At 46.4% G+C, this 13,668-nt stretch overlaps 1 protein-coding gene across 2 annotated transcripts in view; it reads left to right on the forward strand.

The window, feature by feature from the left end:
- The window catches only part of LOC100230049 (cell adhesion molecule 3), a 38,441-nt gene that overhangs the window by 5,442 nt on the left and 19,331 nt on the right, over positions 1-13,668 (forward strand). For both annotated transcript variants that reach the window (XM_041721044.2, XM_041721043.2), the window contains exons 2-6: positions 6,496-6,636; positions 7,861-8,013; positions 9,417-9,554; positions 11,606-11,776; positions 12,602-12,692. In XM_041721044.2, coding sequence (XP_041576978.2) covers positions 6,496-6,636; positions 7,861-8,013; positions 9,417-9,554; positions 11,606-11,776; positions 12,602-12,692 — 694 coding nt within the window. The remainder of the gene's footprint in view (positions 1-6,495; positions 6,637-7,860; positions 8,014-9,416; positions 9,555-11,605; positions 11,777-12,601; positions 12,693-13,668) is intronic.

Consider the following 13,668-nt stretch of genomic DNA (forward strand, 5'->3'; position numbering starts at 1 on the left):
AGACAGCTTGGAGAGATGTTCCAGAGCTGGGATGTGCTTTGGAGATGTTCCAGACCTTTGGATGTGCTTTGGGCTTTCTGCTTTGGTGTCCACAGCTGGACCCCCACACACCCCAGGGAGATGTTCCAGAGTTGGGATGTGCTTTGGGATGCCTGCACTGGTGTCCCCACACACCCCAGGAAGATGTTCCAGAGTTTTGGGACGTGCTTTGGAGGTGTTCCAGAGTTTTGGGATGTGCTTTGAGATGTGGGGACTCTCCAGGACCTGCTGGAATGGCTGGAGTTGTCTCAGGGCAGGTTTAGGTCGGATATTTGGAAAATCCATCTTTCCCCAGAGGGTGGTGAAGCCCTGAGGAGCTCCTCAGGGAATTATCCCGTTCCCAAAGCTGCTGGAGCTCCAGGAGAATTTAGACAACATTCCCGGGGACAATCTGGGATTTTTGGGGTATCTGTGGATCCTTTTCCACTCTGACCATTCCACAATTTTATTTTTGGCAGGTCAGGCAGGAGGCGTTGGCAGGAGAGGAGCAGAGCTGCCAAAGCTTCCCCATGCCTGAATTTTATTTAAAATTAAAAATCCTCTCCCACAACCTCATCCTGGAGCACTTTGGGGGGTGACAACAGCTCAGGACATCAGGCTCGGGGTGGCTTTGGGGCCACCAAACCCTTTTTTTTTGTCATTTGGGCAGGGAGATCCTTAAAAACAGAATTGTCAAAAAAAAAAAAAAAAAACAAGGAGCTCGTTCCCTTGGCAACAGTCATGTTGGAATTGGCCTTAGGGTAGGAGCTAAAAACCCACTCAAAAATCAGATTTTTCAGCTCCTGAGAGGAGGAGGGTGCTGGCACCGGGGTCACCCCCTGCACCCCCAGGTTTTGGGGGAATTTTCTCTTTTTTTTTTTGTGTGTGACAAGCTTGGGGGATTTGGGGTGGTTCAGAATTTTGGGGTTTTTTTTTCCTGTGCTCTGCCCCCCCCTCTCAGAGATCAGGGTGTGAGCAGCTGGTTCGTGGCTCCCTGGAGTCAGGGAATGCTGATTTACAGGGAAATCCTCTGGAATTTGGGATTTAGGGTGAGAATATTTCATGTGAGAAGCATCCTCTGGCTTTTCCCATCCCAGAAATGCTCATTTACTGGGAAATCCTCTGGAATTTGGGATTTAGGGTGAAGATATTTCATGTAAGAAGCATCCTCTGGCTTTTCCCATTCCCAGAAATGCTCATTTACAGGGAATTCCTCTGGAATTTGGGATTTAGGATGAGAATATTTCATGTGGGAAGGTGTCAGGCCCCTGGAATCAGGGAATGCTCATTTAAAATTGGGAATTTGTGATTTAGGGTGGTAATATTTCATGATGGAAGCATCCTCTTGCTGTTCCCCTTCCCAGAAATGCTCATTTACAGGGAATTCCTCTGGAATTTGGGGTTTGGGGTGAGGATATTTCGTGTGGGAAGCGTCCTCTTGCTGTTCTCCTTCCCAGAAAATCTCATTTACAGGGAATTCTTCTGGAATTTGGGATTTAGGCTGAGAATATTTCATGTGAGAAGCATCCTCTGGCTTTTCCCCTTTCCAGAAATGCTCATTTGCAGGGAATTCCTCTGGAATTTGGGATTTAGGGTGAGAATATTTCATGTGAGAAGCGTCCTCTGGCTTTTCCCCTTTCCAGAAATGCTCATTTACAGAGAAATCCTCTGGAATTTGGGGTTTGGGGTGAGGATATTTTGTGTGAGAAGCATCCCCTGGCTTTTCCCCTTTCCAGAAATGCTCATTTGCAGGGAATTCCTCTGGAATTTGGGATTTAGGGTGAGAATATTTCATGTAAGAAGTGTCCTCTTGTTGTTTCCCTTCCCAGGAATGCTCATTTACAGGGAATTCCTCTGGAATTGGGGATTTAGGGTGAGAATATTTCATGTGGGAAATTGTGAAGCCCCTGGAATCAGGGAATGCTCATTTAAAATCGGAAATTTGGGATTTAGGCTGAGAATATTTCATGTGAGAAGCATCCTCTTGCTGTTTCCCTTCCCAGAAATGCTCATTTACAGGGAATTCTTCTGGACTTTGGGATTTAGGCTGAGAATATTTCATGTGAGAAGCATCCTCTTGCTGTTTCCCTTCCCAGAAATGCTCATTTATAGGGAATTCCTCTGGAATTTGGGATTTAGGGTGAGAATATTTAATTTGGGAAGGTGTGAGGCCCCTGGAATCAGGGAATGCTCATTTAAAATCGGAAATTTGGGATTTAGGGTGATAATATTCATGTGGGAAGCGTCCTCTTGCTGTTCCTCTCCCCAGAAATGCTCATTTATAGGGAATTCCTCTGGAATTTGGGATTTGGGGTGGGAATATTTCATGTGAGAAGCATCCTCTGGCTTTTCCCATTCCCAGGAATGTTCATTTACAGAGAAATCCTCTGGAATTTGGGATTTAGGCTGAGAATATTTCATGTGGGAAGCGTCCTCTTGCTGTTCCCCTCCCTAGAAATGCTCATTTACAGGGAATTCCTCTGGAATTTGGGATTTGGGTGAGAATATTTAATTTGGGAAGGTTTGAAGCCCCTGGATTTGGGGAATTCTCATTTACAATTGGGAATTTGTGATTTAGGGTGGTAATATTTCATGAGGGAAGCATCCTCTTGCTGTTCCCCTTCCCAGAAATACTCATTTACAGGGAATTCCTCTGGAATTTGGGATTTGGGGCGAGAAGCTTCATCCTCTTGCTGTTTCCCTTCCCAGAAATGCACATTTACAGGGAATTCCTCTGGAATTTGGGGTTTTGGGTGAGAATATTTCATTTGGAAGGTCACAGGGAGGGGGATCCCACCCTGCTGGAACATCTGGATCCCCCCTGAACCTCTGGATCTCCCATCCCCCCTGCCCCTGGCAGAGCCAAGCACACTCAGGGCTGCATATTCCTGAATATTCCTCAAATATTTCCCACTTTTAGGGAATATTTTCCCATTCCTGTGCCAGTGTGGGAGGGAGGGAGTGGCTGTGGGGGCTGGAGGTGCAAAAGGTGGGAGCTGCCAGTAGGAAATTGAGGCACCAGTGGAGTTTTTGGGTGGATTTATCCCCGTGGGGAGAACAGAAACTCCCAAAATTCTGCATCTCCTGCATCCTGCCTGTACCTCACACACACAGGGATGTTTTTTGGAGTCCTAAATGCTGAAAATTTCAATTTTCTGACCTCAAAGAGAACGCTGCATTTAATTAAATCCACTTGGAGCCCTGTCCTGGATCAGTTGGATCCTTCCCACCTCCACTTTTCACTCCAAGTCTGCTCCAGCATCTTCTCCCTGCCTGGATCTGCATTTTTGGGGATATTTGGGTGTCACTGGATTGAGGAAGGAACCAGCCTTGGAATTGTAGGAGTTCCTAGAGGGATGAGATGTCACAGCACCCAAAAAAAGGAGCAGGTTTCCCTCTCCTGGGAAATCTGGGAGCTGCTCATCTGCCTGGAAATTTGAGTTCTGGGTGTTCCAGATTGTGGATTCACACCCTGCAAAAAAAATAAAATAAAATAAAAAAAGGATGTGCACAGCAGATGTCGGAGGTTTCCTGATCCGTGAGTTTAAAATTCCCACCGATTCCTGCAGGGAAAAGTGGGGATGGAGCTGAGGAGGGAATTCCTGGGACGTAAAAAGAAAAAGGAGCTTTGAAAAAACATCTGTGCCCAAAGGGATGAATTGGAGCTTTGTGATGCTGAAAGAAGGAGGGAAATGAGGAGTTTTTTTTTTGGGAAAGAAGGAGGGAAATTTTGGGAAAAAAGGAGGGAAATGAGAAGGGTTTTTTTGGGAAAGAAGGAGGGAAATTTTGGGAAAGAAGGAGGGAAATGAAAAGGGGTTTTTGGGAGAGAAGGAGGAAAATGAGAAATGGTTTTTAGGAAAGAAGGAGGGAAATGAGAAATGTTTTTTGGGAAAGGAGGGAAATAAGAAGGGATTTTTTAGGAAAGAAGGAGGGAAATTTTGGGAAAGAAGGAGGGAAATGAAAAGGGGTTTTTGGGAAGGAAGGAGGGAAATGAGAAGGGATTTTTAGGAAAGAAGGAGGGAAATTTTGGGAAAGAAGGAGGGAAATGAGAAATGTTTTTTGGGAAAAGAGGGAAATGAGAAGGGATTTTTTTTTGGGAAAGAAGGAGGGAAATGAGGAATGTTTTTTGGGAAAAGAGGGAAATGAGAAGGGTTTTTTGGGAAAGAAGGAGGGAAATTTTGGGAAAGAAGGAGGGAAATGAGGAGGTTTTTTTTTGGGAGAGAAGGAGGGAAATTTTGGGAAAGAAGGAGGGAAATGAGAAGGGTTTTTAGGGAGAGAAGGAGGGAAATGAGAAGGGATTTTTAGGAAAGAAGGAGGGAAATTTTGGGAAAGAAGGAGGGAAATGAGAAATGTTTTTTGGGAAAAGAGGGAAATGAGAAGGGATTTTTTTTTGGGAAAGAAGGAGGGAAATGAGGAATGTTTTTTGGGAAAAGAGGGAAATGAGAAGGGTTTTTTGGGAAAGAAGGAGGGAAATTTTGGGAAAGAAGGAGGGAAATGAGGAGGTTTTTTTTTGGGAGAGAAGGAGGGAAATTTTGGGAAAGAAGGAGGGAAATGAGAAGGGGTTTTTGGGAAAGAAGGAGGGAAATTTTGGGAAAGAAGGAGGGAAATGAAAAGGGTTTTTAGGGAGAGAAGGAGGGAAATGAGAAGGGATTTTTAGGAAAGAAGGAGGGAAATTTTGGGAAAGAAGGAGGGAAATGAGAAATGTTTTTTGGGAAAAGAGGGAAATGAGAAGGGATTTTTTTTTGGGAAAGAAGGAGGGAAATGAGGAATGTTTTTTGGGAAAAGAGGGAAATGAGAAGGGTTTTTTGGGAAAGAAGGAGGGAAATTTTGGGAAAGAAGGAGGGAAATGAGGAGGTTTTTTTTTGGGAAAGAAGGAGGGAAATTTTGGGAAAGAAGGAGGGAAATGAAAAGGGGTTTTTGGGAGAGAAGGAGGGAAATGAGAAATGTTTTTTGGGAAAGGAGGGAAATGGGGATGGGGACAGTTCCTGCTGGATTGGGACGGTCATTTCTGGCTGGGGAGAGTCCCTGTTGGATGGGGACGCTTGTTGCTGGATGGGGACATTCATTTTTGGATGGGGACAGTCACTGCTGCCTGGGGACACTTAATTTCTGGATGGGGACATTCATTTCTGGATGGGGACACTAATTTCTGGATGGGGACACTCATTTTTGGATGGGGACAGTCACTGCTGCCTGGGGACACTTAATTTCTGGCTGGGGACAGTCACTGCAGGATGGGGACACTTGTTGCTGGATGGGGACATTCATTTTTGGATGGGGACAGTAATTTCTGCCTGGGGACAGTAATTTCTGGTTGGGGACACTTCTTGCTGGATGGGGACACTAATTTCTGCCTGGGGACAGTCATTTCTGAATGGGGACATTCATTTTTGGATGGGGACAGTAATTTCTGGCTGGGGACACTCGTTGCTGGATGGGGACATTCATTTTTGGATGGGGACAGTAATTTCAGGTTGGGGACAGTCCCTGCTGGACTGGGACGGTCATTTCTGGTTGGGGACACTTTTTGCTGTATGGGGACAGTAATTTCTGTCTGGGGACAGTCCATGTGGGATGGGGACAGTAATTTCTGGATGGGGACATTCATTTCTGGCTGGGGACAATCTCTGTTGGCTGGGGACAGTCCCTGCTGGACTGGGACGGTCATTTCTAGATGGGGACACTTGGGGACACTCGTTGCTGGATGGGGACACTCATTTCTGGCTGGGGACAGCAAGTGACTTCTCTGGAAATGGTTTTTTTTTATCCCAAATTTGAGGCTTCTCTGGAAATTGTTTAAATCCCAGATTTGAGGTTTTTCTTGAAATGGTTTAAATCCCAGTTTGAGGCTTCTTTTTTGAATGGTTTTAATCCCAAATTTGAGGCTTCTCTGGAATTTAATTCCAAATTTGAGGCTTCTCTGGGAATGTTTTAAATCCCAGTTTGAGGCTTCTCGGGAAATTTTGAAAAAAAAAAAAATCCCAAATTTGGGTTTTTTCTTGAAATGGTTTTAATCCCAAATTTGAGGCTTCTCTGGGAATGGTTTTAAACCCATTTTGGGGCTTCTCTGGAAATTATTTTAATCTCAGTTTGAGGCTTCTCTGGGAATGGTTTTAATCCCAGTTTCCACGTGCAGAGAGCACATTTTGGGGACAATAATTCCATTTTTTTGTGCAAAGAGCACATTTTGGGGACACTGAGGGTTTCAATAATTCCATTTTTTTGTGCAGAGGGCACCGTTTGGGGACAATAATTTAATTTTTTTCTGAAGAGGGCACATTTTGGGGACAATAATTCAATTTTTTTCTGCAGAGGGCACATTTTGGGGACAATAATTTCATTTTTTTTGTGCAGAGGACATATTTTGGGGACAATAATTTCAATTTTTTGTGCAGAGAGCACATTTTGGGGACAATAATTTCATTTTTTTCTGCAGAGGACACATTTTGGGGACAATAATTTCATTTTTTTGTGCAGAGAGCCAGCCCACGACGTCAGATGAGACCGTGGTGGCCGGGGGCACGGTGGTGCTCAAGTGCCAGGTGGAAGATCCCGACGATTCCTCCCTGCAATGGTCCAACCCTGCCCAGCAGACCCTGTACTTCGGGGAAAAAAGAGGTAAAATCCCAAAATTGGGGGAAAAAATAAGTAAAATTCCAGTTTGTGGTAAAATTCCATAGTTGGGGAAAAAAGAGGTAAAATCCCAATTCGAGGTAAAAATCCCAATTTAAGGTAAACCCCATAGCTGGGGAAAAAACAAGATAAAATCCTAATTTGAGGTAAAATCCCACAGTTGTGGAAAAAGGAGGTAAAATCCCAATTTGAGATAAAATCCCAATTTGAGGTAAAATCCCACAGTTGTGGAAAAAGGAGATAAAATCACAATTTCTTTTCCCTTTCTTTCTTTTCCCTTTCTTTCTTTTCCCTGTTTTTTTATCCCGTTTTTTTCTTGGTTTTTTTTTGCTGTTTTTTTTCCTTGTTTTTTCCCCCTGTTTTTTTTCCCCTGTTTTTTTTCCCCCTTTTTTTTTTCCCTGTTTTTTTTTTCCCTGTTTTTTTTTTTTTCCTGTTTTTTCCCTCCTGTTTTTTCCCTCCTGTTTTTTCCCCCTGTTTTTTCCTCCTGTTTTTCCCTCCTGTTTTTCCCTCCTGTTTTTTCCCTCCTGTTTTTTCCCTCCTGTTTTTTCCCTCCTGTTTTTTCCCTCCTGTTTTTTCCCTCCTGTTTTTTCCCTCCTGTTTTTTTCCTCCTGTTTTTTCCTCCTGTTTTTCCCTCCTGTTTTTTCCCTCCTGTTTTTTCCCCCCTGTTTTTTCCCCCCTGTTTTTTTCCCCCTGTTTTTTTTCCCCCTGTTTTTTTTCCCCCTGTTTTTTTCCCCCTGTTTTTTTCCCCCCTGTTTTTTTTTCCCCCTGTTTTTTTTTCCCCCTGTTTTTTTTCCCCCCTGTTTTTTTTCCCCTGTTTTTTTTCCCCCTGTTTTTTTTTTCCCCTGTTTTTTCCCTTGGTTTTTCGGGTTTTTTTTCAGGGTTTTTTTCAGGGTTTTTTTCAGGGTTTTTTTCAGGGTTTTTTTCTGGGCCTTTTCTGGGCCTTTTCTGGGCCTTTTCTGGGCCTTTTCTGGGCCTTTTTTCTGGGCCTTTTCTGGGCCTTTTTTCTGGTCTTATTTGGGTTTTTTCTGGGCCTTTTTTCTGGTCTTATTTGGGTTTTTTTCAGGTCTTTTTCCGGTCTTTTTTTCTGGTTTTTTTTTTTCCCTTGTTTTTTCATTTTTCTTCTTTTTTTTTTTCTGTTTTTTTTTCCCCTTGTTTTTTCTTTTTTTTTCCCTTTTTTTCTCACTCTATTATCCTTATTTCCACCCCCAGCCCTGCGGGATAACCGGATCCAGCTGGAGAGATCCACCCCCAACGAACTGACCATCAGCATCAGCGACGTGGTGCTGGCGGACGAGGGCGAGTACACCTGCTCCATCTTCACCATGCCCGTCAGGACTGCCAAGGCCCTGGTCACCGTGCTGGGTAGGACACGGGCACGGCCCTCGGCTGTGCCAGCCTGGGTGAAAGAATGCCCTTTGTGCCCTAAAATTCATGTTGGGACAGCCTGGCTGGAAGATTTTCCTCTGTTCCTAAAATTATTGTGCCAGCCTGGGTGAAGGATTGTCCTTTGTGCCCTAAAATTCAGATTGGGACAGCCTGGCTGAAAGAATTGTCCTCTGTGCCCTAAAATCCAGATTGGGACAGCCTGGCTGGAAGATTGCCCTCTGTTCCTAAAATTATTGTGCCAGCCTGGGTGAAAGATTGTCCTTTGTGCCCTAAAATCCAGATTGGAACAGCCTGGCTGAAAGAATTGCCCTTTATGCCCTAAAATTCATGTTGGGACAGCCTGGCTGGAAGATTGTCCTCTGTGCCCTAAAATTCAGATTGGGACAGCCTGGCTGGAAGATTTCCTTAAAAAATCTGTGCTTAAAATTCAGATTGTGCCAGCCTGGGTGAAGGATTGTCCCCTGTGCCCTAGAATTCAGATTGTGCCACCCTTGCTAAAGGATTTTCCACTGTCCCTAAAGTCCAGGTTTTTCCTAAAGTCCAGATTGTGCCACTCTTGTTAAAAGATCATCCACTGTTCCTAAAGTCCATATTGTGCCAGCCTGGCTGCAAGATTGCCCTCTGTTCCTAAAATTTAGGTTGGGACAGCCTGGCTGAAAGATTGCCCTCTGTGCCCTAAAATTCAGGTTGGGACAGCCTTACGAAAAGATTTCCCAGTGCCAGGGGCAGGATTTGGGGTTTCAAGGGCTGGATTTGGGATGCCAGGGCAGGATTTGGGGTGGATTTGGGGTTCCAGGGGCAGGATTTGGAGTACCAGGGGCGGGATTTGGGATGCCAGAGCAGGATTTTTGGTTCCAGGGGCAGGATTTGGGATGCCAGGGCAGGATTTGATATACCAGGACAGGATTTGGGGTGAATTTGTGATACCAGGCCAGGATTTGGGGTGGATTTGGGGTTCCTGGTGCAGAATTTGGAGTACCAGGGGCAGGATTTGAGATACCAGGCCAGGATTTGGGGTGGATTTGTGATACCAGGGCAGGATTTGGGGTGAATTTGTGATACCAGGACAGGATTTGGGGTGGATTTGGGGTTCCAGGGGCAGGATTTGGAGTGCCAGGGGTGGGATTTGGGATGCCAGGGCAGGATTTGATATACCAGGACATGATTTGGGGTGGCTTTGTGATACCAGGCCAGGATTTGGGGTGGATTTGTGATACCAGGACAAGATTTGGGGTGGATTTATGATACCAGGCCAGGATTTCAGCTACCAGGACAGGATTTGAGCGTGTCCCAGATGCCATCCCCGTGCGTGTGCCCCATTTCGGGGTGGCACTGCCCCTCCTGTGCCACATTTGGGGTTTTTCCCCTTCCCCCTGCAGGGATCCCGCAGAAGCCGCAGATCTTCGGGCACGAGCAGCCCATCGACGAGGAGAAGGTGGCGCGGCTGCTGTGCCGCTCGTCCGGCAGCAAACCCGCGGCGCAGCTGCGCTGGAGGAAGGGCAACCGCGACATCAAGGGTGGGTGGCATTGGCACCAGGGTGTGGGGTGGCATTGTCACCAGGGTGGTATTGTCACTGTGGGGTGGCATTGTCGCCGTGGGGTGGGATTTTTGCCATGGGGTGGCATTTTCATCATGGGATGGGTGGCGTTGTCGTCGTAGGGTGGCATTGTCAACGTGGGATTGGTGGCATTGTCACTGTGGGACTGTCACTGTGGGGTGGCATTGTCACCATGGGATGGCATTGTCGCTGTGGGATTGGTGGCACTGTCATCGTGGGATTGGTGGCATTGTCACCATGGGATTGGTGGCATTGTCACCGTGAGATGGGCGGCACTGTCACCGTGGGATTGGTGGCATTGTCATCGTGGCATGGGTGGCATTGTCACTGTGGGATTGGTGGCATTGTCACTGGGGATTGGTGGCATTGTCAGCGTGGGATTGGTGGCATTGTCACTATCACTGTGGGATTGGTGGCATTGTCATCGTGGCATGGATGGCACTGTCACCATGGGACAGGTGGCACTGTCACCGTGGGGTGGCATTGTCACCATGGGATGGCATTGTCGCTGTGGAATAGGTGTCATTGTCACTGTGGGATTGGTGGCATTGTCACTGTGAGATGGGTGGCACTGTCATCGTGACATGGGTGGCACTGTCACCATGGGATGGGTGGCACTGTTGCTGTGGGATTGGTGGCACTGTCACCGTGGGATTGGTGGCACTGTCACCATAGGATGCGTGGCACTGTCACCGTGGGATTGGTGGCATTGTCACCATGAGATTGGTGGCATTGTCACCATGGGGTGGGTGGCACTGTCGCTGTGGGATGGGTGGCATTGTCACCATGGGATGGGTGGCATTGTAGAATGGGTGGCATTGTCACCATTGGATGGGTGGCATTGTCACTGTGGATGGGTGGCATTGTCGCCATTGGATGGGTGGCATTGTCACTGTGGATGGGTGGCATTGTCACCATGGCATGAGTGGCATTGTCACCATGGGACAGGTGGCACTTTCACTGTGGGGTGGCATTGTCACCATGGGGTGGGATTGTCACCATGGGACAGGTGGCACTGTCACTGTGAGATGGGTGGCATTGTCACCATTGGATGGGTGGCATTGTCACCGTGGGGTGGGTGGCACTGTTATTATTTGTTATAATATATAATATAAAGTAATATAATGTAACATAATAAAATATAATATAGCATAATATAGCATAATATCACATAGCAATATAATATACCATAACGTAATATATTTTATTATAATATATTATAATACAACTGTTATATTAAAATGTAATATATATTATAACATAAGATATTATAACATAATCGTATAACATAACATACTATAGTGTAGTAGAATACAATGTAATCTAATATAGTATAATACCGTGTTATATAATATAGTATAATATAATATAAATGTAATTATATAGATAATAAAATGCATTTATAATACAGTTGTAATACAAATATAATGCAGTAATAATGCATTAATAGTGCAGTAATCATACAGTTATAATGCAACTATTATGCAGATATAATGCATTAATAATACATTAATAATGCAGTTATAATGCAATTATTATGCAGTAATAATGCATTAACAATGCAGTAATAATACATTTATAATGCAGTAATAATGCATTAATGGTGCAGTAATAATACAGTTATAATGCACTTATTATGCAGATATAATGCATTAATAATACATTAATAATGCAGTAATAATACAGTTATAATGCAATTATTATGCAGTAATAATGCATTAACAATGCAGTAATAATACAATTATAATGCAGTAATAATGCATTAATAGTGCAGTAATAATTCATTAATAATGCAGCAATAATATTATTAAAATGCAGTAATAATGCATTAATAGTGCAGTAATAATACAGTTAAAATGCACTTACTATGCAGATATAATGCATTAATAATACATTAATAATGCAGTAATAATACAATTATAATGCAATTATTGTGCAGTAATAATGCAATAACAATGTCCCCCTCTGTCCCCCCTGTCCCCTCTGTCCCTGTGTCCCCTGTCCCACAGACTCGGGCACCGAGGTGGTGGAGGACCCCAACGGCAAAACCTTCACGGTGACCAGCCGGGTGGAGTTCCGTGTCACCAAGGAGGACAACGAGGTCGAGGTCACCTGCACCGTGGACCACGAGTCCCTGCAGAACTCCGAGAGGTCCACCACGCAGAAGCTGCAGGTCCACTGTAGGTGCCAGGGGACATTTGGGGTGGCATTGGACCTTCAGGAGACCCCACACGGGTCCTGTCCCCAAATCCTGTTTGTCCCCATCTCCCAGAGCTTCATCCCTGCACCTCTTCCCACCCCTGTCCCCAAATCCTTCTCACCATCTCCAGACTTTTGTCCCTGCTCCACTTCCCTCATCCTGTCCCCAAATCCATCTCCAGAGGTTTGTCCCTTCACCTCTTCCCACCTCTGTCCCCAAATCGTTGTCCCCATCTCCAGGGATTTGTCCCTGCATCACTTCTCTCATCTTGTCCCCATCTCCAGGGGTTTGTCCCTGCTCCACTTCCCACCCCTGTCCCCAAATCCTTCTTGTCAGGGCATTATTTGGGGTTCCAGGTGCAGGATTTGGGATGCCAGGGCAGGATTTGGAGTGCCAGGTGCTGGGTTTGGGATTCCAGGTGCAGGATTTGGGGTTCCAGGTGCAGGATTTGGGATGCCAGGTGGAAGATTCGGAGTGCCAGGTGCTGGGTTTGGGATTCCAGGGGCGGGATTTGGGATGCCAGTGTAGGATTTGTGGTTCCAGGGCAGAATTTGGAGTACCAGGTACAGGGTTTGAGGTTCCAGGTGCAGGATTTGGGGTTCCAGGTGCAGGATTTGGGGTTCCAGGTGCAGGATTTGGGATACCAGGTGCAGGATTTGGGGTTCCAGGTGCAGGATTTGGGGTTCCAGGTGCAGGATTTGGGGTTCCAGGTGCAGGATTTGTGGTTCCAGGTGCAGGATTTGTGGTGCCAGGCAGAATTTGGGGTTCCAGACCCTCACCCCACTGTTCTCTCCCCCTTTTCCAGACAAGCCCACGGCGAAGATCGAGCCTCACCCGCAGTACCCACGCGAGGGGGAGAAGCTGCAGCTGCAGTGTGACGGGCAGGGCAACCCCATGTAAGGCCTTCCTCCCCTTCCTCCTCCTCCTCCTCCTCCTCCTCAGGGCCTCCCCTCCCTCTGCCCGGCCCCACAGCCCACCCCAGGAGGGGCTGGGTGGATTTGGGGTGTCCCTGTCCCCCCGGGGGGGTTCCATGAGAGCAGACGGAACAGAAACCCTGAAATCACAAAGAATCAGAACAGAAACCCTAAAATCACAAAGAATCAGAACAGAAAACCTAAAAACCCCAAGGAATTAGAACAGAAAACCTGAAACCCCCAAGGAATCAGAACAGAAATGCTAAAACCCTGAGGAGTCAGAACAGAAACCCCAAAAACCCCAAGGAATTAGAACAGAAAACCTGAAACACCAAGAAATCAGAACAGAAACCCTAAAACCCCAAGGACCAGCCCCCCAAACCCCAAGGACCAGAACCCCAAACCCCAGGACCAGCCCCCCAAACCCCAGGAGCAGAAACCCCAAACCCCAAGGAGCAGAAACCCCAAACCCCAAGGAGCAGAAACCCCAAACCCCAAGGAATCAGAAACCCCAAACCCCAAGGACCAGCACCCCAAACCCCAAGGAACAGAAACCCTAAAAACCAAAGAATCAGACCAGAACCCCTAAAACCCCAAGGACCAGGCCCCCAAACCCCAACGACCAGCCCCCCCAAACCCCAAGGAGGAGAAACCCCAAGGACCAGCACCCCAAACCCCAAGAATCAGAAACCCTAAACCCCTGCTCCTAAACCCAAGGAGCAGAAACCCAAAACCCCAAAGAACAGAAACCCCAAACCCCAGGACCACCCCCCCAAACCCCAAGGAGCAGAAACCCTAAACCCCAAGGAATCAGAACCCCCAAACCCCAAGAAGCAGAAACCCCAAGGAATCAGAACCCCAAACCCCAAGGAATCAGAAACCCCAAGGACCAACACCCCAAACCCCAAGGAGCACCCCCCAAACCCCAAAGACCAGCCCCCCAAACCCCAAGGAGCAG

Source organism: Taeniopygia guttata, chromosome 25 (genome assembly GCF_048771995.1).
Source record: "Taeniopygia guttata chromosome 25, bTaeGut7.mat, whole genome shotgun sequence".
In the NCBI taxonomy this organism is placed as follows: Eukaryota; Metazoa; Chordata; class Aves; order Passeriformes; family Estrildidae; genus Taeniopygia; species Taeniopygia guttata.